Genomic DNA, 24,617 nt, shown 5'->3' with positions numbered 1-24,617 from the left:
TTATTAGTAGTAGTAGTAGTAGTATTTTTGTATTTTTGTTTGGGTCATTAAATAGAATTATAACATGTATTTTATGTATTTATTTAAAGTCTTAAACATGGTACATAAACTGTATATAAGCATACAATGTTTTGTAATCTATACTGTACCTTCAATTATCATGCCAATAAAGCTTAACTTTGGTTTATTGTTGTGAATAATTTTGTGATTTCACGTGGACAAAATAGATGCAGTAACGCACTTTGGCCATAAGATAGCGCAAATGGACCATCACTGGGCCTGAATACACACAACATTATGGAAAATATAGCACATCCCATATAGACACGAGTTTATCATTCGATATCTCGAAATCCCAAAATCCAAAGTTTAGGTTTGTCTATTTATGTCTATTTTAGTATTTAAAGAGCTTATCTTTGACTAAATGTTGTCAGGGTGAAATAGCCTATCGCTTCATATTTGTGCACACAGCCACTGGTCCCTAATAATTACCTACTTAATGCTTGGTGTATATCATTTATTTGTGGTGTAATACAGCTTTCACGTTCAAATCAAGCTACATGGTCACCTAATCAATTCTGTAGTGGCTACTGCCCCTGCTGTGGATATAAGATCTCAATTCTAACACTAATAGCCAGACAGGACCGTAAACATCATATTTCACCACTGACACAGATAAGAATTTAATGGCTTGGAGTCACCCTGTGAAGTAATCTGTGTGATAAAAGCAACGACCTCCTTCAGACCAGTCTGACGGGAAATAGATAGATAGATAGAGAGAGATAGAGAGGGGGGGGAGAGGGGGGGAGAGGGGGGGAATTAGACTTCAGATTATGATGATGTCTTTCCCCTTCTCTCTCTCTGATGGTTGTAGTCTAATAAAAAGGCAGGAGAATAATTAGTAGAGTCGTAGAGCGCTGCTGATGGTGAAGCTCGCCGTCTGATGGCACTAGAGTAATGCGGCATGGGAAAGGCCTCATGATGGGAAGACAGGCTTCATTATTCCTCTCCCTCAGTTTCTGTTTTGCTCAAACGCACACTCGCTCGCACAAATTCAAACAAGCGAACTGAAAAAAAATGATGAAACAGAAGGTAACCTGAGTTCAGGGCAAGATAGCCCCACCACCCCCTTTATATTGACGTCTTCTTCTTTTATTCAATTGAAGAGCATTAATGTCCTGGAAGTAATGCACTCGCATTTCAACGTGCAAACACCTCTTTGAATATCTCGAATAGATGTTAAACAGGTTTGCACATTGCACTATTATCGTCTCTTGTAGCCTAAGTGGAGGAATATATGTTTTGCCGACAAAACACGAGCGTTTCTGAAGGCTGTTGTCACCATTGTGTTTAGTTTAATTTAGTTCAAGGACTTTTAGTTTGTATTTCTTAAGTGCATGCCTTCCATTTGTTTGATTTCCTGCCTCTCTTCAATTACAATGGTCAGTTTAGTTGTGTTTGCTAATGGCTGTTCGCCTGTTTTTGAGAATACTTGCTATTAAAGTTTGTTGAGAACTTTATTCATCTGTTTTCATCTGTCTGCTTGCAAACTGTGGGAGTTTATTTAGTCAATTTCTAGAAACTTCCATCGAGTGAGTTTGAGGCACAGATCCACAGACCCAAAATAAAAACATTTTTGGTTCTCCAAAGAACTTTTCAGTGAGCAGTTCTTTAAAAGAACCATTTTTATAGTGTCAAGAACATTTTCATGATCTAAAGAACCCTTTTCCACTATAAAGAACCTTTGGTGCTATGGAAAGGTTCCATGAATGTCAAAGGTTCTTCATGGAACCGTTGATGCAAATAAAGAACCTTTATTTTTTATAATCTGAAGCTAATACAAGAGTTAGTACGTGTAACAGAAGCCAGCTAGAAAGAGCTGTGCATGTAAACCTCACTCCCTTGGCCTCAAGAGGCTCTGCATTTCACCCATCCAAGTGCACACACACAGCAGTGAGTATTGAACACATATATATCACCTTGGGGGGGTGAGTGTAATGGAGGCAAGCTAAGCTAGTAAGAGCTGTGTGTGTAAACCTCACTCCCCTGGTCTCAAGAGGCATGTTAGAGACTGCAGTCTTTAGCATTCTTGTTAGTGCGCCTGCCTCTCATGCCAGAGACACCGCTTCAAATCCCCTCTCGGAGCGGGGCGAGTAGGACCAGTTACATGCGCTTGATGAAAAATGCAAATGTTAGCAGCATTGGTGTCTTAAAAAAGGGCCACGAGGGTCGTGTTAAAAAACGACCCTTCGTGTCCGACATCCTGGAAGATGTTTGGGGTTGAGCCATGTCATTACACAGGGGCTCAAAGTGATAATCCAGCAAATGGATTTAAGCTCTTGAAAGCTACTAGTGCATGTCCTAATGCATCCGTCACTTCTGAACTCTCGCCAGATAAGAGGACGGAAAGCGCAGGCTGCAGCCATAAAGTGGACAGACTAATGCAGGCTGGGCGTCTGATATCATCCACAGCACAGATCAGCTCACCCACAAACTGCCACTGTCACCAACAGCCGCCGCATAGGTGAAAAGGAAATATATTTAAATTGTGCTTTTTTGGACATACTTAATATATTTAAATTGTACTATACTAAGTGCATATTAAGTGTATTTCAAGATATGCTTAAGATCAATTTTAAGCTATTTGCAATATATTTTAATATATTAAACTGTGCTAAAATGGAACCACTTCAAGTACATTTAGTGCATTTAAGTGTATTTGTTTACAGTTAATTTAAAATATAATTTCATATTTCTTAAACTAGTTAGAATATATTTGAAGCTTCATTTTAATGTACTTCAAGAACATTTAAATAGCATTAAAAATGTATTAGCATTACACTAATAGTTTATTATAAAGCTGTTTTATTCAGTATTCAAAATGGTATATTAAAAGTGCAAAAATAATTAAATATTAATGTTAAGACATACACAGACTCTGAAATCAAGAAAACCTTAACATGCTATCTTGTTTGCAAAACAAATACATTGCAAAGTACATTGCAAAATAAATATATGAGTACATTTAAAAAGTACAGCAGCATATATAATCTCTTGAACAAAATACATAATAACAAAGATCAGTGAAATGATATGGCAGAGCTATATTTATATATATATATTTTTTAGAACATTTCAGTTATACCTGTATTACTGAAAAGTACACTATGAATATTACATCACTAAATAATTAAGCATCTGCAATGCAATTTTCTGAAAAAATGAAAATAAAAGTTACGGAAAAACAATGTGCAGAAGTGAATAAAGTGAATAAAGGAACAGAAGAGTTTAAATGTCACATCTTCATTTTCTAAATGAAATTTTTAGTATGCTTACTGCAATGCTTAATAATAGTTGACAAATGTTTATAATACATTATAAGTTGGTACATTGTAAATGTAAACAATGTTTTTCAAAATATTACAAGAAGATAAATACTTGTAAGATAAATAATAATTGTAAGATAAATACATAAATATTTAAGCGTTCCTAAGCGTTTATAAAGTATATATATTTTAAACCCACTAAAAGCTTAATCATTTTGCTACGTTATTACACAAAGTACACATAAAATATACTTTAAGTAAGAGTAACATAAGTATGGTTTGTGTAAATACACTAAAACTTCACTAAAAGTTTGTTTGTGTTTAGCATATTTCTTAAAAGTGTAACTAAGCATATTTATTACCAAAGTACTTATAGTATACTTTTTTAGAAATATATTAAAAGTATGCTTGTGTTTAGCATATTTCTTAAAAGTGTAACTTTAAGCATATATTTATTACCAATGTACTTCTAGTGCACTTTTTAGAAATATATTAAAATGAAATTCAATGTATTTTTAATGCACTTCAAATAAGCATGTTGGGAATACAAATGTATTATAAACACAATACTTGAATTTCAAGTCTATTTAATTCTACGTTTTTTTCACCTGGGATATCAAAACCATGGAGACATTTATTTTAAAAGCATATCTTTCCTTCTGGATAAATGCCTGAAGTTCCCGATTCTGAACTTTTGGCTGGATCTTTGTTGATCCAAATGATTTGGCCACAACTTATTTCTAAAATCGGAAAATCGACAGGCTTAAGTCTGAAGTGCTTTCTGCTTCAAAGAATCCAAGGTGCAGGGTCACAGGAACCCATTAAAACTGTAAAAAACAATCCCAAATGATTGATTTTCAGAGCGTCGGCTGTGTGCACCTTACTGTAAGGTGTAATTGCGGAGCAGACACATTCAGAGCTGAGTGCTACATGGAGGGCTGATGTGTCATGGAATGTTTTTAAGGTGATTTGTTGATCTTTTATCTTTAAAGGGTTTTCGCAGGAAGGCGGTTTATGAGCTGAAAATGCTAGTTCAGCTCTTCACTGACACTTAAAGGAATAGTTCAAAAAAAAAAACAAAAAAAAAACATTCATTTACTCACTCTCACATTGTTCCAAACCTATATGTCTTGGCAGAATGCGACTGGTGCACTACTCTTCAAGATGGATATTAGTAAACGAAGACAGAATTAGACTTTTGGAACTATCCCTTTAATGAGCCTCTCTGGATCAGTCTTTTTCCTCCCCAACACCTCTGGTCCTTAGAATTATGGTTTTCTCAGAGCAGCAATAGCATTTTTATGTATTTGTTCTGATCGGCTGTCAAGATGTCTGTGTTCACACTGTGGGCCAAAGTTTCTTGCACTGCTTTTCACAAGCGGTTCTCCCTCCTGCTGAATCTTCAGCGCCTAAAAATCATATTTTACCTGGGCTGTCTGCGTTGAATGTGATGCAATAATAAGGCGTCTACTGTGAAATAACGTCTAGAAGCATCTTTCTAATGAGTTGTCTTTGCAGGCTGTACGACGTATAAACAAACATACAACGTGACCAGTGCGGTTCGATTCAAGAACAAATGACTCTTATGAGAAGGTTTTTTTCAGTAAATTAACTTAACGCCCACTGTCGCGAATTTGCAACAAACCCCTTCCATTCAGACTGCAGGCGAGATCGCGTGTGTTTTCCCCCAATGCCTGTTTGTGCACATTCGATACATACCTAGGAACATTTTGCACGCACTGGTTTCTCGTAGGAGCGGTCGGAGTGGGAACTACATCCGGTTCACCGAAGCTAATATTTTGGTTTGCAAAATCCGCATATCAAGGGCGCAAATGTGGAGAAATTGCCCAAAATGAGTTAAGTTGTGCTAAGATAAAAATATGTACCAGCTTATTGATTGCTTCTATAGCTATGTTATTCATATAGACTTCATGTGACGAATATTTTTTACGTACTTTGTAGATTTCTGTTTGTAGCAAATTTGCGACATTGGGCCATAACGGCTGGATTGGGCTAATGGCTACATATTATAATAATGCTGTATTTAGATGATTTCAGCCAAAAAAAATGTATTTATTTTTTTTCACAAAAAATAGCATGTTAGGATATAACACTATAAGAATATATAATGTATGCACTGGAGAAACAAGGAAAGAGTTAAACAGAGTGTAACATAGAATGTATAAAAACTACTGTCATACTGTCAATGTTAGGGAGTAGGAGAGTGTTTTGTTTCTTGCTGTTGTCAAGATTCATTAATTTGTCAATTAAAGTTTATAAGTTCTAACAACTTTGTGCCATGAATAAAATCTACATACCTGAGATGGGAAAATGTGTTTTATTAATTTTACCATTTTGTAAAAAAAATTACCCTAAATGCCTGTTGTCGCAAATTTGCAACATACCAAAATTTCTATTTATTTGTTGTGCAAAAGTGAAATTGATAATCTCAACATTATTTACCATCTACTTAAAGGCAAAAACACACATAATTTTTTTTTATATATACAGCTATATAAATTCGGGCGTTAAGGGGTTAAAAAATGTACAGCGTGACCACTGTAGCCTGTTATGAGTCGGTCTCTTTTAGTGATTTCATGAGTTTGCACTTACATACAATCAGATATAGTACAGAATTTGTGTATTTGGTGTGAGAGTGTACAGCCCTATGGACAAGCACACATTTAGGGGAATCACTCACTCTTATGGTACCCTGAAAAGTATAGAACTTTATAAACAATGTTTGTATTGAACGTAATAATCTCTGATTAGTACAGTTGCTCACAAGCATTCATCATAGACTGACAAATTTAATCAATCACTACTCTGTCTTCTCAGGACACAAATACAGCTAAGTAGCCTACTGAATGTAAATAGACTTTGAACTCTCTGAGAGAGAGAAAAAATATTCAAAAGCTGTTTTCTATTCAGAGGGAGTGAATCTTGTGTGTGCAGGCAATCAAAAAACGTGTTGTTGTCCAAGCTGAGACAGGGAAGGAGATCAAGGGATCATGTCACACTCTTTTTTTGTATTTTAAAGCTCGCCAACACAAAGCCTGAAGGTCAAATCATGCCTGGCGTCTAATCACTCATCCGTTGGCCTCCTGCTGTGATTGGTGCCCCTGAGGTGAGGGCAGGGCCTCTTGCGAAATCCCAAATACCAGAGCAGAATTATTTGTTTAGTTTAGCCAAATGCCACCTGAATGAGAATGAGCACTTCTGATTGGAGGAGAATTGCTTGAAAGGGAAATCGAATACTCTTAAAGGCAGGGTAGGTGATTTGTTCCAGAAACATTTTTTGTTATGCTGGTTGAAAGTCTCTTCACATCCTGATAGCAATCACTAAGTGAAGTGGTCTAAAGCCCACCACACTGCAAGATAATCGGAGCAAGATAATTTCTCCCCTTCTGACAATCCTAGGTAAAGTCCCGATTATCTTGATGGTTCTACAGATTATTTTATCAGATTCCTGTGGTGTGAGGTGTGTTAAGAGACACTAAATCTGCTCGGAGCCACCCATGTTGAATATTTGCGATCAGAAATCTTGTTGTGTGCGGGGAACCCCAAGGACAAACGCACACACACTCTGGAGATTATCATGTGAAACGAAACAATATCCAATCAGGAAGCGAGCTGACGGAAGAGCTCACGCTGTACAGGTAAAGTCCATGTTCACACCGTCTCCGTGACTTCATCTAAAAAATTTTTCCCCCTGCAAATTTTCTGTAAAAAGCAGTCCATGCTCTATAATGCGTTTTTTTACTATAAAGTCACGTTTGCTGAAAGAGATTTTGCGAGATTTCCCGTGTTCACAGTCAGGACTCTGAAATACTGAAACAAAACGGTTAAATCATGTTTGTGGCCTCTCACACTTTGAAAATCTTATAAGATTTTTAAAAAATATTTTGCTGAGGCTCAGCCTTAAATGTATTATGTGTGTATATATATATCATCTGTGGAAGGCGTAGGACCATAAAATGTGCGTCCAATGAATCATTGCATTCGGTCTGAATGCAGAGTTAGACAGATGTCAGTCACCGAACGCCGCATACGAAACAGCAGCCGCCTTTTACAATTCCTCCTCAACCAAAACAATGGGCTTATGCTGCGCTCACGCCATACTGTAACTTGGAAGAGATGGAAACCTGTGACGCTATACTCAGAGCGGTTTGTGACTTTATGTGTTTCAATGGCAAAACTACCAATGCCGAAATTAATCTGCAGCAGTCAGGTAGTACAGGTTAGTTCTCTTTAAGTTATGTTCATTATTATTGTAATGTTGTGTGCTTTCAGACATGAGGTAGTTTATGTCATGTTTTGAAGGAGGCGTGGCTTTGGAGACACTCTGAACGGAGGGTGGGATATTATGCTTTCAAAGCTAGCTCGCTATTGCTAGCCTCTCCAAAAATGACCTACCCTACCTTTAACTCAGAAGGTACACTCACATAAACATGCACTGCAATATTTACAAAATCAAAAATCAAAAATGTCAATATTTTTTTAAATTGATGAGACATCTGTAATGTTTTGGAAGATAAACTTTTCCTCACAGCTGTGTGGGTGTAACAGTCATCATGAAAACAGTAGATGCAGGTTTATGTTGCTCATCTTCACTTGTGCAAGTGTCTGTGGTTTCCTGGGAAACGTGAAAATCCAATCTGATAAATTGTTTAGTGGCCTATATGTGAAACCTGTCACTGCAGAAATACAGACTGAAGATGCTTTAAAGACAGCTTCGCAACATGACTCATGGTTATTCCATACTGTAACATGGTCTAGGGCCATTTTGAGCATTCCTTAATACCCCAAACATCATATTCTAGGCTGTTTAAGACAGTAGAAATCAATGGTACCATTGATTGAACAACTTTATCTGTTGCTTCAAGTACTCCAGCATCTTCTACATTTTCCATTAGAGAGCAAGCCACATACCTGGAGAGAGTTCATGGGAAGAATTATAAAAATGTTGTTTGCCTAAAAATGTTGCTCTCAGATGCCTGAACAAAAAGTCAGTAATAAGAAATCTGGCCATGCAGAATTCTTTTGACATTTGACATTCATAAACTTCTACAAATGTTGGATGCTTGATTATTATGCAATAGTATTATATATAGTATTATATTATACAATTACATACACTCTTGAGAATGAAGGATCCAAAAGAGTTTTTTACAGCACTGCCATATCGCTTTTTTTCTTATTGTGAAGAACGTTTTAACAATTCACAGTACCCTTTTCCACTATAAACAACCTTTTGTGCAATGGAAAGTTTCTATGGATATTAAATGTTTCTTCATGGATCCATATATGCCACTAAAGAACCTAAAAATGTATAATATTTGGGCTAATTAGATTATGCTTTCAGCTACTAAAACACTATATTTCTCTCAGTATATTTAAATCCACAAATCAGCACAACAGCACTATTTAAGGTCTGCAAACTAGTAAGCAGCCATTTAGTACACATTTATCCAAACTGACACATAGTACACGTATTAGAGGAACAATCTCCCTGGAAAAGGAGTTTTATTATATATGGAGAAAACTAGCTATTAGCACTGACATTAATTTGCAGTTTTTCATAAGGCACAGTAATTATAGGAATAATGCAAAGTGCCTTGCTGAAAAGCTCACTCCATAAGGCTTGAACAAGCAACCTTCTAGTTGCCAGCCCTGATCTTTAGCCTTAGCATTCTGTAACATATTGGCCAAGAGTCCCATAATACATTCTGATGCACAATTAAAGCCATGTTTAACCCATTACCCACTGAACAAACAGACTCTCTTGGCCTGCACGGGTTACAGCGAGACAACATTTATGCAATGTGACCAATCTGAATTACTCAATTGTAAGAACTTTTGAGAGCTGTGAGTTTGATTAATTAAATACAATCAGAAACAATGCAGCATTGGACAATCCAACACAATCTCAAGACAATTCGTAACTATTTTACGTTTTGCTGAATTAGTGGCTAATTCGTACAAATTCGTACGATCTCATTCGAACGTTTTCATACGATCAGTTTAAACCCCAGTGACGGGTAGGTTTAGGGGTCGGGTTAGGGGTGTGCCTTTATAATGAGATTCAATTGAATCGGAGGTTTTTATTCTAATCAAATCATATGAATTCATATAAAATCACCATCTCGTAAAATACTTTTACTTTTCCCGTGAGTTGGACAATCTTCAGTGTTTTGGGGGGAAAACTACATTTTTATTGACTTCTATTTATACACATACAAATGCTAGAGACCGGAAACACAAGCTCATGCAAAGAAGTTTCACATTTTGTAATTACCATAATTGCGAGATTCCAACGTTTAAAAAGCGTTCACATCCTCGTAACTTGTAATTACAACTTGTAATTTCCTAGAACGTGACGTGTGATTTGTATCATGTGAAGACGTGTGACCAATAGAAGATCGATAAGTCATGGCGCGATGGCTGAATTAAAAGAACACACATTCATGTGCTCAAAGTCTAGTGTGATCACGGCTCTAATGGAGTTTCTGTCTCACAGAGACTAAACATGCTGGGTTATTTCAACATATGTTTGGGTCAAATATGGACAAACCCAACCGTTGGGTTTAAAAATTTCATTCAAAAATATAAATGGTTGAGTTTGTCCATATTTGACCCAAACATGTGTTGAAACAACCCAGCATTTTTAGATTATAAGGAGTTATGACTCATATGAGTCATCTGAGTCAAAAATGAGTCATCTGAACAAAACAATTAAACGTGAATCAGACTTTCAAATACTATTGCACCAGGTATTTTTTAACAAATATCTCATCAGTTTGTAGCCTTGGAAACCAATTTGATTTATTTTGCACTTTCATATATCTGATTTGACATCAATTTGAAACTGACATAAGACTATTCCAAGCTGTTTTAGAAATGCTGTAGTTTTGCCTCTTTACAACCAATCTTTGGCATTAGACTCCAGTGGCCGAGGTAATTTCCTTTTTCGAAGAATTTCCTTTCAAGCCGAGCATTCATCTGTGCAGACAATGAGGAATTAGTTTAACTCAGTCCATTCTAGCACTCATTTCTAGAAGCACCGCTTTCACCCTGGCTTTTAAAAGCTAAACCTTCATTTTAAATGAAGGTCCCCATACCCTTTCCTTTAATTAAAAACCCCAAACCCAAAGGCACAGAAGAACGGCACCTAAATCAATGGGGAATTTAAAAGGTTGGACCTTTTCATTTAGAAGATTTTTAAAAGTCAGTGGATCTTTGCGAGATTTGATGCTCTGTTTGAATGTCTGGGAAATGGCACTCTTTTATCGGCACAGTCATTAACATCTCTGTTTCAGTCTGACGACTTCCAAAAGAATCCATGTAAATCCCTCAGCTGAAATGAAACTGTAAAACACGCTCGTGAGGGACTGGATTAGCACGAACACAGCTTTGTATGCCGTCAGCGTGCGGGGTCAACCAATGCCGGCATTTTCCAAATGTCAATAAGCACACTGTGATTTATCTTTAAGTCTAGTTGCAAAGTGCCCGTGTCAATAACAGCTGTTGATGGAGCGTCTGTTCGTGTGCTTTCTCAATGGCTTATAATTTATGTAGAACATAAAATACACAGACCACGGCTGATTTGTGGGTCAGCAGAATCAGAGGCCGTGTCAAAGATGTAATTGAGACCTTTGAGATTGATGTCTCCCTCATATATAAGGCCTGTGACTTATTTCTACAAATTTGCATTGGTTGTAATTTTTTCATTTTAGAACTACTGATCATATACACATGTCGTATACCTCTCCAAAAATGTAACTATGCACATTGCATCTACGTTGACTCTACCAGTTGTGATCAGTCCTCTTTACATAAAAAAGATGGACAGCATTTGCTGGTCAAAATGTGTAAATAAATAGCCTACAATGAAAAAAATCAATCCATTTATAAATGACACACATTACAAACCAATTAAAATGTTTTCATGAAAGTAGGATCTATTAAATGTAATCTACAAATAATTAAAAACATTAAGTATGACTGTTCTGTAAAATTAGTGCTCTATTATTAATGCGTAGTGCTTGTTTTGTGCGTTGTTAGGCAGGGCTTGGTAAACTAGGTCAATTAGAAGCAATTAAATATCATTCTCCTTTGTTTGTATTATACACGCATAAGTATTAACATTCATTACATTAATAAAAAATTAACCTACTTTATATAACTGAGATCAGTTAAAATCATTATCTACGGCTTGCCATAGGCTACTCGTTTAGGGGTTCATTCTGCGAACCATCTGAATTTTGAAACATTCGAAACAGTATGACGTAACGGTCTCGTTTGTTGAAATCACATGTCTTGGCAAGTTCCCGAACCACTCATTTGTGTTTCGAACAAAGTGTTTCGAAGCTCTGTTCCATCAAAAAAATAGTCACATTACTGGAAGCTTCTGAAAGCAGTGAGACTGATTCCACACGGGTTGGACTGAGACAGCCTTTAACCAAAAACGAACTATAGCAATCCGAACGTTTTTGTTTATCCAAGCACATAAATGCTTATATCTTGGTAACCTCACAGCAACATACTAAAACACAATAGCATTGTGTTGGCTTCCAAAAATGCAAAAATCTAATTGGTTAAACTGCTTTTGAAATGTTATTATGAGTCCAATAACTTGACTCGAGGTTTGTTTGTTGGCAATCATAGCCGGTGTAAATTTATGCAGAGCAAGTGGTGCAGGTAACAACATGTAACTATTTAGGGATTTACTTTGATTCTCAGTCACAAGGGGTTCCAAGTGGAGTATGTTTGTACACGAGCGAGTCAGCGCTTGCACTTTCTGCGAAGGCTCAGGGTTTAAGTTGTGGATTAAAGTACCTTGCTACTGTTCTATAGAGTAGCCATTAAATCTATCATATGCTACGTACGGTATCATTAGTAATCTATCCATTAAATATAGGTCACAACTTCAGAACGTGGTTAGAAGAGCTGGAAAAATAATTGCCATGTTGCCCCCATTTACTCTTCAAAAGATATTTCAGAGGACTGTAAAGATGCAGAGCCTTATATTGGTGATTCAAGCCATATTCTTCATAAAGAGTATGAACTGATGCCCTCATTTAAATTATTGAACAATTATAAATGAAGAGTGTGTAATGTGTTTTTTCTTTCTTTTCTTTTCTTAGGTGTAGGTATAATGGAATATTAGAATGATTGAAGTAGGGCATCTGGAAATGTTATGCAATGTTTCGTCTTGTGTTATATGATTCTTGAATGCAACTGTAGATGGTTTGTAATTGTGTTGTGGGTTGATGGTGTGTGTTCACCTGCTCTCTCGTTTGCCCAAGACAAATTTGTCCCAAGGGAGACAATAAAGGTCAACTAACTAACCAACTAACTAACTAACTAACTAACTAACTAACTAACTAACTAACTAACTAACTAACTGACTGACTGACTGACTGACTAAACTTTCATAAGGTGAAGAAAAAATCACCCACTCTCTCCCTCTCTCTTCATTTTCCCTTCTTTAAAATGCTGATAATGTCAACCTAATTAGTCTGTGATTGTGCAATCATGAACAATTATTGGACCATCCTCATGTGCATAATACAAATGACAATTAATTACAGATGGTAATTGTCAGCATTTGGTTTGCGAGCAGGTATCACGCCGTGAGGTATTTCAGACCTCATCAGCAGAACGAGACGGGGATTTGCAGCTCATCGGCTTTCATCGTGCATGAAGCCATCCATCGGGGGAAGTGGGTGTTTGGTTGCTTGAGCTCTGTAAAAAAAATTGTTGTTGTTGTTGTTTTTTTTTGTTTTTTTTTGCTGTAATTTTGTGTTGCTGTTTTATAATACATTATCATAATGTAGCTATTTCATTTGCAAGTATTAGGTTTGTCCTGAGTGAGAGAACATTTGAATTTAAATCTCATAATATGAATTATACAGTCAAATAAAGGTTTAGAAAATTTATGCTCTGCAAATAGGGTGTTTAATTGAAAGAAAACTCTTTCATTTTTCACCACATCTGAAAGAGTAGATAACCTTAAACATACATCTGAAAATGAATGCACCAGCATCAACAATACAGTCTGAGATTAAGAGATATTTCATCGACAGTTAATGTGGTCTTTGTGTCCAAAACAGAAGTTTAACCTGCTCCGGATTTTCCAAAAAAGACAAGGACAAACTCATTCAAAAGACATTGCAATTAAGTTCTAAAGCAGAGCGAGCCAATTAAAGCTAAAGTTTTACAAAAACATCTGTGTAGACCATTATGGTCATTATCTGTGAATAAAGATCAATCCATGAAAGACGCTTTCAGCTGGAACGAATGACTCATTCATGAGTAATTTGAGCTGTGTAAAAAGGCTGGATGGGGGATATTTGTGATACTCCAGGTCAACAGAGAGAACAATGGGGGCTGAAAAAAATAATAATTGACATGCATATTGATTTGTGAGGGTCCCTTAGAGACCTCAGAGACAAAATGTTAGTTTGCCATTGACCAGCTCAACTGCCTCTGATATTAATTACAAAAGGCAAGGACGTGTCCATCATCCTAAAGGCACCCAAACACTACAAGATTATCGGTTCGATTTTGGGCCCAAGTGTCCAAGGTAAAGTCCAGATTATCTTGATGGTTCTACTTATTATCTTACCATTTTCCTGTGTTGTGAGGTGTGTTAAGAGTGAAAATTCACAAATCAGAAATCCTGTTGTGTGTGGAACCCCGAGGATAAACGCACATGCACTCTGTAGATTGTCACATGGAACAAAACGATACCAAATCAGAAAGCTGACGGAAGACGGGCGTATACGATTTCATCCCTGCCTTTTTCTTTTACTTATTTACCACACATTTTCTGTAAAAAGCAGTTCAAACACTATTATCACATTTATTTACTCTAAAGTCACATTTGACCAAGAGATTTTGTGAGATTTCCCATGTTCATAGTCGGGTCTCTGGTTGTTTGTGAATGGAATATGTTAGTGTGTGTGGTGTGTGTCTCGGCCACATTGTGACACTCCACACACTATAGGAACAAAACTGTTAAATCTATGATTTTTTTTAGTCTGGCCCAGCCTTAAATGTCTTGCTTAAATAGGGGTAAAATCTTTAGCCCATCCGTTTCCTGAAACCCAGATGATTGACTGCTGCCAAAATAGGAAGAATACAACATAACAAACTTTTATTGGACTGTGTTAGGACATTTTTTACTCAAAATGAGATTAAAAATGCAAAATGCATTCAGTTTTTCTCCAAGATCATGAACTGGATGCCATTCACAGAATTAAAAATCCAATGATGAGGTCATGTATTCCAGCAGTACACTGTCACCACATGACATTTTAAGTATTTAGTTATATTAGTTAAATTTATGTATTTTAGGCCCGGTTTCACAGACAGGGTTTAGATTAAGCCAGGATTAGGCCTTAGTTGGGCACTTAAGTATCTTTTATAAATGTGCCTTAGAAAAAAAACAAAAAAAAAACATTACTGTTGTGCATCTTGAGACAAGACAATGGCACTGACATTTTTTAAGATATATCAGTGCAAGTTGCTTTCAGTTAAAACATTTTAGTCTGGGACTAGGCTTAAGCCTTGTCTGTGAAACCAGGGGTAGATCTGCTATGCTGCTGCTGAATAAATAGACAGACATAAAACTCGTATAATATCTAGGCAGGTGGAGCTGGGGGAGGTGGAGGGGTTCAGAGGAACTCTGAGGACGAGGACTAGCTTACAGCAAACACTGAACCAGACTATTTAAATATTGAGCAAGCAATTTAATTGGCTGCAGGATCAGCAGAGCCAATCGGCTTGTGCCATGCCATAATGTTGTGATTGCGTAACATCTCATAAATACTGAAAGATTGTACATTTTCAACTGTAATTATTTCGGACACTTTTTGGACAGTCAAATGCATTTTTTTTACTGACATTTTGCCTTTTTATTAGATATTTGAAAAGTCATGGAAATTAATAAAATGTTAAAAGGTCATGCAAAAGTAATGGAATGTTTTTTATAGTCAATATAAATTGTTCTAGGCATCTGTTAGACAGAACATAAGATATGATAGAACAAGCAATCACAGCAAATGATGGAGGCGATGCACAAAGCTCCGAAATCACAACCTTTTAAGTCATTTTTAAAAATCATTTGATAGATTACAGTCCACAAAGAGTCATTTCAAGCAAAGAAATACATTGACTTTAGAAATTTCCATGATTTTTCCATGACCTTTTAACATTTTATACATTTCCATGACTTTTCCAGAGCTCACCATCATACATTTCCAAGGGTGAAAATAACACTTTTGAAATTCCCTGATATTACCAGGCTTTCCAGGACAGTGTTTGTGGGACACAGTATTGTACAGTCATCCAGGTATTTCAAACATACAGAAAAATTCCAGTATATACTGCAGAAATAGTATATGCTAATTTAAACACTGTTTTTCGTTAGACATCCGTTTATATTTAGTGATAGTTGTAGGCAAATGATTCACAATTTAACCGTGCATGCGGATCTTCAGAAAAGGCCTCCCATTTGTTCATCCTCGAGTCTCCTTTGAAAGGAAATGATGAATGAACGGAGCCGAGTTCCTCTGTCACCTGATACGTCTCTTTTTTCCCCAGTTCTCCACAATGTTTGTATTTGCCCTGCTCTCAAAAAGGTTAAGCAGGGAAGTCAAGCATTCTGCTTTGACAACTCCGACACCATCAGCTGCTCAGGGGTCCCTTAACCTCGTTCAGAGCAGTTTAGCGGAGAGATGATCTAGAAGAAATCATCTTATTCTGCTGTCATGTGATGCTCTCTGTTCCTGAGCTCATCTCGACTAAAGGTTGCATAGTGATTTCTTTCCATTACATGACTTCCTCTTGCCATATGTACAGTGGGGGAAAAAAACAATACAGTGCCAGTAGACGAGCAGTTTTGAATTTATTCTTTTTTAATATTTTGTGTTGCGCTGCTAATTGCTTTGTGCTGTTGTTGAGCAGCGGGTTGATTCTAAACTTCATCGGTTCATTACACACAGAAAAAAAATGGAAAGTTTTCTACTTAATCTTCAAGATGTTCTCAAGAAAAATAACAATCTGTCAAAAACAGGGTACTATTGTTTTGAAAATTTCATTTTTCAATTTAGGAAGTTTTAATGGAGAATAAATACTTTTTAAATTAAATTTTTACTTCTTAAAATGATTTTAGTCCTTGCTTTTGTAGTGTAAGTGTAATTATCATCCCTAACAGCACCACAACTTGTTCAAACCTGCACATACTAAATATAGAAACAAATCGTAAAATATTTAATTATAGTATAGTTTTGCAAGGATTGTTTTTTTTTTTTTTTTTCGTTGCCCTTTATAACCAGTGTTAGGTAAGTTAATCTAAAAAAGTAATTGATTACTACAAATTGCATCTACAACACTGTAATTAGTTTATTGTACTAATTACTGTCTCTCTCTAAAAAGTATTGCATTACTAACTACTTTCTAAATCTCATATCAGTCTCGACCAGTTGAACAATACAAGGACAGACATGAAACTGCTCTTTTAATTCTTTCAAACAAATAATATGAAGTTGCATAAATTATTCTTGAACTGACAAACGTACGTAAAGGGAGGTTACATTAAAAACTTTGACATTAGACGTTACATTTTGATGTTAAATCCACTCATATAAATCAACTTAGATAATTAACATGGTTCAGATAACATAATATTTTGAGTTTCTGTTGATTAAATCGATCTCCATTGTATCAACTCAATTTTTATTTATTTAAATGAACTCAATATTTTAAGGCAACCAGGTAACTTACTTTTTTAAGTTAAACCAACAATATTTTTTTATAGTGCACTAATGTTTTATGAATTGTTCAGTAGTCATCAGTATTCAATTAAATTATCAGAAGTAACTAATTAAATAACAGAAAACTTAAGTGTAATCCCTTACTTTTTCAAGGGAAAAATATTAAACTACAGTAATTAATTACTTAGTAATGCATTACACCCAACACTGTTCATAACTCATTGTAGATGAAAATATATTTCACATTAACTAAAATTAATAAGCACTATGGTTTATTGTTATTTAATAGGCTAGTTCTTGCATTGGCTAATGATAAAGTGATACTTAGGCTTAATAGTCTTATTTAACCATAATAACCTTGGGGCAGAAAAACAATAAATCGTGCTTTTTAAAAAAAAAATGTACCACTTCCTCTCAGATTGTCTCTGTTTTGAATTTTCAGTATGATTAACCACCAGATGCACAGTGTCGTTCAGGAGGATGGAGTGCAGATATACGTCTCACGCAGCGCCCGTATGAAGCTCGGGTTTATAGAAATGTTTCATCATACATTCAGAGGCTTGAATCATTTTCCTGCAGGTTTCGCACAGCGCAGGATGAGGAATGACGACGTTTATTTAGGGCTTCATATGTCATATTTCTGAGGCTCCCAGCATGCTGTGATCATCAGTTTCGGGGGCGCTTGGAGGGATATAAATGTGCATACTTGTATCTTAATTTACATAAAGATCTTGGTGTCTGCTGTAAATCTGAGCGCGCGATAAGACTCGGTTGAGCAGCTCTGACCACGCGCGCACCTGTGTCCACAACATCACGTGTGTGTGCAGCAGCGCCGATAAAGTTCAAGGCACGAGCTCAAAAGTTGTGTGCAGCCTGGATGGGGCTAAATTGAAGCATTAAGCTGCCATCACTTCTGGCCGTGTGTAGAATCAATAGATGCATCCTGAAAGTGGCTGCAGAAGTAATTTACTCAGCGCTGGTCACAACAGATAGGCAAATTCAGCTCCAGCACTCAGGGCTCCACACACACAGTGCAGGCAACTGGAGAATGTGCTGATGAAGGCTTTTCCAAATAGCTGCACTTACGAAGTGTGTGACTAGACTTTCGATTAAGATGACAAAGCCGGAAGCAACAAGGACTGTAATTTAATCCAGTGCAAACACGAGGCTCTGTAGCTCGAGTAAGATCATCCTTTGAAGTCCATTTAGTTTCAAGATGGATCCGTCGTGGTCAGGCCAACCTTTAAAAGCCAAGATGATGGATTAAAGCCACAGTAGAACTCATTTGTATAAAGATGTTTGGAGGGTTTGTGAAATATCACTAATGCTATCCTGGCAGGGAGATTATATCAGGTAGGTTTGCATGTCCTCTTTCGCTTTATTCAAGGAGGGCCTATTCATCTTAGATTTGAATAGGAGGATCTGCTTTTAAAGATTTTAAAGAGAGCATTTTCTATGCTCATGTATGTTATTTTGTTAGTTCATTAGCCATTAGGTAGGTATCATCGAACAGCTAAGATCGAACAACATCATCTATTAATGTATTAGGTTAAGAGTTGCTGTTTAATTCCGTTCCTGGAGTTCAATTCCAACCCTAATGAAACACATATCAGAACCAGAACTCTGAACCGGCTCATGAAAGTCACTGGCTGCATCTCAAATCACATACTTCCCTACTATACGAAAAACAGTATGTGACAAAAGAGATTTCCAGCAAGATTCTGAAGTGTGCAAATAGACACTCTACTATACCATGAGGCCAAGGGACAGGATTTGTGAAGGGCAGTGAAGAGATGTAACTGACGCTGGTAGGTCACATGATAATGACAACTTGGTGAATAGTAGCCTACATCTGGGTTATGTTCAGTGGTTAAAGTGGGATTTGGCAGGTGGGGGAACCCTCAAACTTTGTGTAGGTGCAACAGGGAAAAATGACTCACCGTATAGGACAACATATTGAGTGTCATGGTATAGCAATACTTTTTGGGACAAGAGTGTCACTGTGGCACCAAGTATCACAATACTTATTTACTTGATATTTTAATGGTTTTATTTTGGTCCACCTACATCTGCACTGATATGATGACGATACCATGTTCACAAAACATAAAAAGTTCGGGGGGTTGGGCGGCATGCTCCCCCGAGAAAATTTGGATTCCTCGGACCTACATATGTGCAATTTAGGACTTTTGAAGGCCAAAAAATGGATAAGAAATGGCTTTAAAACCATCTCAGTGGGCATTAGATTATTTGTCAATACCTGCTCTCTCCTCATCTCCATCTTTCTTTTTCTCTCAGTCTCCTTATCCTGCCCTATTTCTTCTCCTCCTAAAGCTGAACTTTAACTGATAGTCTTTTCATTTTCGTCTGTTTCAGTGAAGAAAATAAACATAGGCTCAACTTATATTTATATGTTTTATGAATCATTTTCTGAGACCAGTTAATTTACTCAAGGCTACCAGGGAAGCTGTAGCCTAATCAGTTTTTACCATTAGGAACCTTCTACAAGCTTTGGAATTTGAAGACGTCTGTTTTTAAATGTTAAAAGTAATTTTAAATAATACAAACTGTAGGCTACATTTACAGCAGTTGGTGGAATTGCCAGACGTTCCCTTAGGCATCATGCGCTGTGGAAACGCGTCAAAGCATTCTCAGGTATAAATATGCAGCAATATAGGTGATTTTGAATGAATATTTCATGTTGATAGGCTAGCTGCAATTTGATGGTTCACGCAACATTATTTTTTAACAATAGCGTACCAGCTCGCTATCATTGATATTAATTAATCTATTTATTTATTCATTTATCTGAGGTGCCGGAACGCTGTTCCGGACTGTTCCGGCCCACTTTAACCCTTGGTTATGTTCATACTACACACATTCATAGTAAGAACATAATTTTTTTATCAGTCACAAAGTAATTACTGGCTATTAAAAAAAAAGTAGGCCTATGCCTACCAACTCATAAGAGTCAGACTACACTGGTAATGAGGTCTATAAAAAGAACAGGGTCTCATAAGACTCATTTGTTCTCGAATCAGACTACAAGGTGCATATGCGTATAGCTCGTGAGGTTAACTTAACTGTCTGCAATCATACCTGTTAATATTCTACAGCACAGACTTTTTCTCCTTACTTTCACAACTATGTGATATCTCTCCTCCTGGCACCGATTCAGCGGTGAATGGAGCTCCTGCAAAGGTTGCAAGTTGTTCATCAGTAATTCATATTCATACATAATACATTGACAATGTATTGGTATATTTAGAAATGAACATTACCAAGATTATTAAATGCTGTAAAATTGTTGTTCATCATTGTTACTTCTTGATACACAATGCATAAACTAATGTTAACAAATTTAAGTCCACTTCTCTTGCATACTCATAATTTAGGCTTTTTTTTTACTACTATACTACTACTTTTCATATGAAATTCAGTAACGTGAATACAAGCCATCTCATCATTTTGTCTTAACCAGTTGCATAGAGTAACATGAAACTTGGTCAGTTGTGTTTTTATTTATGTGCCATTGTGCTAAATCTAGCTGCACATTATTACTATATTCAACATTGCATATGTTTTTACTATCTGTGATAGTGTTGCATCATGCAGTGCTTTTACTGTTAGAGTGAATAGACTGTTTGTCACACGGTGTTAGAGTTTTCTTTCCAAAGAGCAAGGCAAATCTGATATGTCTCCTTTAAATGAAGCATAAGTGAAAACTTTCATAACCTATTCATCATACAGCATGCATATTTGAAATGACCCTCTGCTGGCATAATCGGATTTGACAGGAAGTCATGAAAGAAAATTACATGGACCAAAAAAAGAAAGACGCCACCTCAGCTTTAATGACCACAGAACATCTTTCTCACACACTGTTTTATTCAACACTTATTTTGTAATCATGATTATTTGATCAGTGTAATTGCTCTGATGCACAGCTCGAGTTAAAGTCTCACTCAGAACGTTCTGCAGGCTCATCCGACGGTGGGAGGCACTTCCTGCATCAATTAAGCAATGTAAACGTTTACGCTAGATATTCAGGGTGGCTGCGGGAAAGAGAAGCTTACTTAAAACAGTGAGCTTAAACATATGGCAGCCTTAACATCATAAAGGCGTGGGAAAAAAAGTTCAATCATACTCCCACTAGAATGGGGGGTTTATGAGCAATGATGCATTGAAAAACAACAACAACAACAACACATTGTTGGAGGTATAAAAAAAGCTTTTAACAACAGAGCGTTTGAATTCACAGGACGTATACATATGCAAACGCACTTATTAACCATGAAGTTTTGAAATGATCAGCTCACATTGAATACGTGTTAAGAAAATAAAGAGGAAAAATTGGGATTTACATTCTGGTCTCTGGCATGTAAACACTACGCTGTCCACGTTAGCAAAAGCTCCTGAAGAACTCTCCACACATGCAGTTTGGCCACACATTCGCATAGCATTGAAAAAAAAGAACCCCACAAAGCATGAAATAATAAAGACGAGAGACCACGGAGAGAGATGAATAAAAAACATTTTAGTGCACACAAGTGATATCTATCTTACAGTCTTTAGAAAAGCACAGAATGATTATTTTCAGCGATGACCTCCGGAGGATCATTCATCCTCTCGTTTAGATTTCTTTATCAGCAGAGAAACACTGCGGTTGGCATTGAACAGACACCCTTGTGCTTTGGGCCACAGCAGAAGAACTACAAAACGGCCCAAGTTTTGCTCCTTATAAAAAAAAAAACGGATACAAGCCTCGAGTTTTCCCCGCCTCCGACTGCCAGGAACCGGATCCCAGGCTGCGCGGAACAGATTAGATCGGCTCGTCGTGATAGTCAATGGCGATTGTGTGTATGGACTCCTGATTGTCATGTTATAAAACAACATCCAAAAAACAAACTCGCAAGCCTTCCACAAAGAATACGAGATCTAAAAAACACGTTACATTTCAAAATATACAGAAAAATGAGCTTGAGATGTCGGTATTGTCTTTCCAAGCTAGCGACGCTTGAATTTGTCCACGAATGATGCATGAAGCACAGGTGACTCACCTTTAGTGTTCGTTCAAAAACACATACGATGCTCACGTTAAACGTGCGTCTGCATTCGTTTCTGCAGCGGTCGGGTCAGGTCCGAGTTTTGGGAGGACGACTGTGAGTAGTGGGATGAAGACGACACAGAGGCTTTGCTAGCTTTGTCGAACTGCACGTATCCATCCTGCTTGCTGTAGCTGCTGACACTGCTGTCGCACTGCGTGTCCTGGAACGAGCTGGAGTCGCTCAGAGATCCCCTCTGGAACTCGCGTTCGCACAGTTCGATGGAGCTGCTGCCCATGCCCAGCACGAAACGCTGGCTGTAGTCGTATAGGCGGTTGGGACCGGCACCCAGCGTGTTGTAAATATTGGTGTAAGACATGCCGGTGGGGACGCGGTGCTTCCCGAGGGTCGCCGTGGCAGGGTTTCGAACCTCTGTGTTCTGGTTGGCTGTCAGAGAAATGGTCGGGGTCGTCTGTTCTTTGAAGGTGTTCACACTGTAGTATCCATTGGTTGGATCCTATTAGATATAAATAAATACATTTCATCAATCATTTAACTCTTTCCCTGCCATTGACGGAAATTTCCGTCATTTATGAGACAACGCTTCCCCGCCATTGACAGAATTTTCAGGCTTTCTGTGTTTTCACTGTTATACGCTGGGGGGGGGGGGGGGGGGGCGCTATGACCCATCTTCTGAAAGAGTACTGAATCTCCGGATCAAAACACAGGCGAAAAAGAAGCAGAAACAAGCGATAGCATATATAAGCAAATGGCACGATCATCAACATTAAACAGCATATAAATCAAAACTTCCTAACGTTGCTGAATGAAATGTCGACCCAGGACGAGCTATGGGACTGTGAAGCTTTGGGGCTGTTGATGGACTCGATCTACTCCATCTATGTTTTGATCATCGTTCTGAATCCCATCTGAATGTAGTCTTCGACAAAAATATTTTTTTCTCAGCTTTTTGATTAGAATGTTGCTTTTTTTTAATGAAATTTACCCACATTCAAGTGTTGATAAAAAAGAATGTGTGAAGAATGTGTGTTTTTTAAAGCAGAGGCTCTATTCTTTCTTTTGATATACTGCATATTCATACAACAAAATATTCTGGGGGCTATGACATTTTTGAGAAAATGATAAAAAATGCTGGTGGTGGCTGACACCTTTAAAAAAAAAAAAAAAACTCTGGCAAGGAAAGAGTTAATTATTTGAACACTTTCTATGCAAATAAGTAATTGGAAAAAGACTGGAAATGACTTAAATTACATATGCATGGCGCAGCGCTATGGTAGCGTATATAATGTAAGTTAAACTGTGGCTGATATGTAAAAAAAAGAGTCTTTTCTGTTGAAATAACACACTAAAAATATTCATGAATTCTCGACTCAAAGAAGTCAATAGATCATTAAACACATCAAATGAATCTTTCTTTTTGTTTGTGGACATTTGGATGTTTACATGAAGCTTGCCATCTAAATAATCTGTTTATCCAAAAAACTGTTAGCACAATTATTCACTTTAGCAAACAATTATTTATATTACAGGACTTTTATAGTATACACCTTTCAGTCTGAATTAAAAGCTAAATGAGAGAAAAAGAAAAAGGAAACTGTAATTTTCCTCTCATGTATTTGTTAGCTGTAAAAAGCCAAGGTCAAGTTCAGCTCACACTAATTATAGGCAGCGTGACATAGAAATTAGGGAACAGACTGATAACTGTCCCACGCTAAGAAGATTACATGGTTTAGTGGTGTGAAACAGTCATCTCCAGCATAAACAGTCAAATCCTGTTATCAGCTAATTAAATGGGCCTTGACGCTTCATGTCGGTATTAAATATGCGAAATAATCTCCATAAAAATTCACTCACATTTTATTTTTGGCCAATTTCTATATAGATAACATATATCTGCTCTCTCCTTTTAATCATAGCGGCCCTGTGTGAGTGCTGAGGTGAAATAACTCAAGGATTCCTGAAAAAAAAAAAATAGTATGGTGTTCACTTTTACTGCTGTCAGAGTCAAGGCCACACCTCTCTGATTGGGGGCCAATGGCTTATCGTACTAGATGGAATGGAAGATTGACGGTTGATGACGATTTTGCCTTAGAGGGATTGTTAAGGCAAGTGTGGTTGTTGGTAGAAAATAGGATGACCAAGTTGAAAATTCTTGAATCTATAGAATTTTTACACTTGTTTTATTGTCTGGCAGCTGAAAATCGTAAGTCTGATTGCTTCCAAATGTAACACAATTCACCATTCATAGTCTTCTAACGAGTTACATGATTGCGTTAAATACTGATGGTAAGGAACAGACTGTTTATGCTGATAAAAAGTCTAAAATCCTAAAATCCCTGTGGTATTTTTTTATGCTGTAGGTTAGATTTACAAACCCTGTTGCAAGACAATTAATTAAAAATACTTATAATAATATATAATTTCATACTTATCTAAAGGAAAGA

The 24,617-nt window shown here is 36.9% G+C and overlaps 1 protein-coding gene across 1 annotated transcript in view; it reads right to left on the bottom strand.

Annotated features, from left to right (window-relative positions):
- Window positions 1–21,624: 21,624 nt before the first annotated feature.
- kirrel3a (kirre like nephrin family adhesion molecule 3a) overlaps window positions 21,625–24,617 on the bottom strand; it is a 151,571-nt gene continuing 148,578 nt past the window's right edge. Inside the window, exon 16 of the mRNA XM_084105582.1 lies at window positions 21,625–22,669. Coding sequence (XP_083961708.1) covers window positions 22,205–22,669 — 465 coding nt within the window. The 3' untranslated portion in view covers window positions 21,625–22,204. The remainder of the gene's footprint in view (window positions 22,670–24,617) is intronic.

Source organism: Abramis brama, assembly GCF_963993115.1.
Source record: "Abramis brama genome assembly, chromosome: 25".
Lineage (NCBI taxonomy): Eukaryota > Metazoa > Chordata > Actinopteri > Cypriniformes > Leuciscidae > Abramis > Abramis brama.
This window is presented reverse-complemented; position numbering and strand designations above follow the sequence as displayed.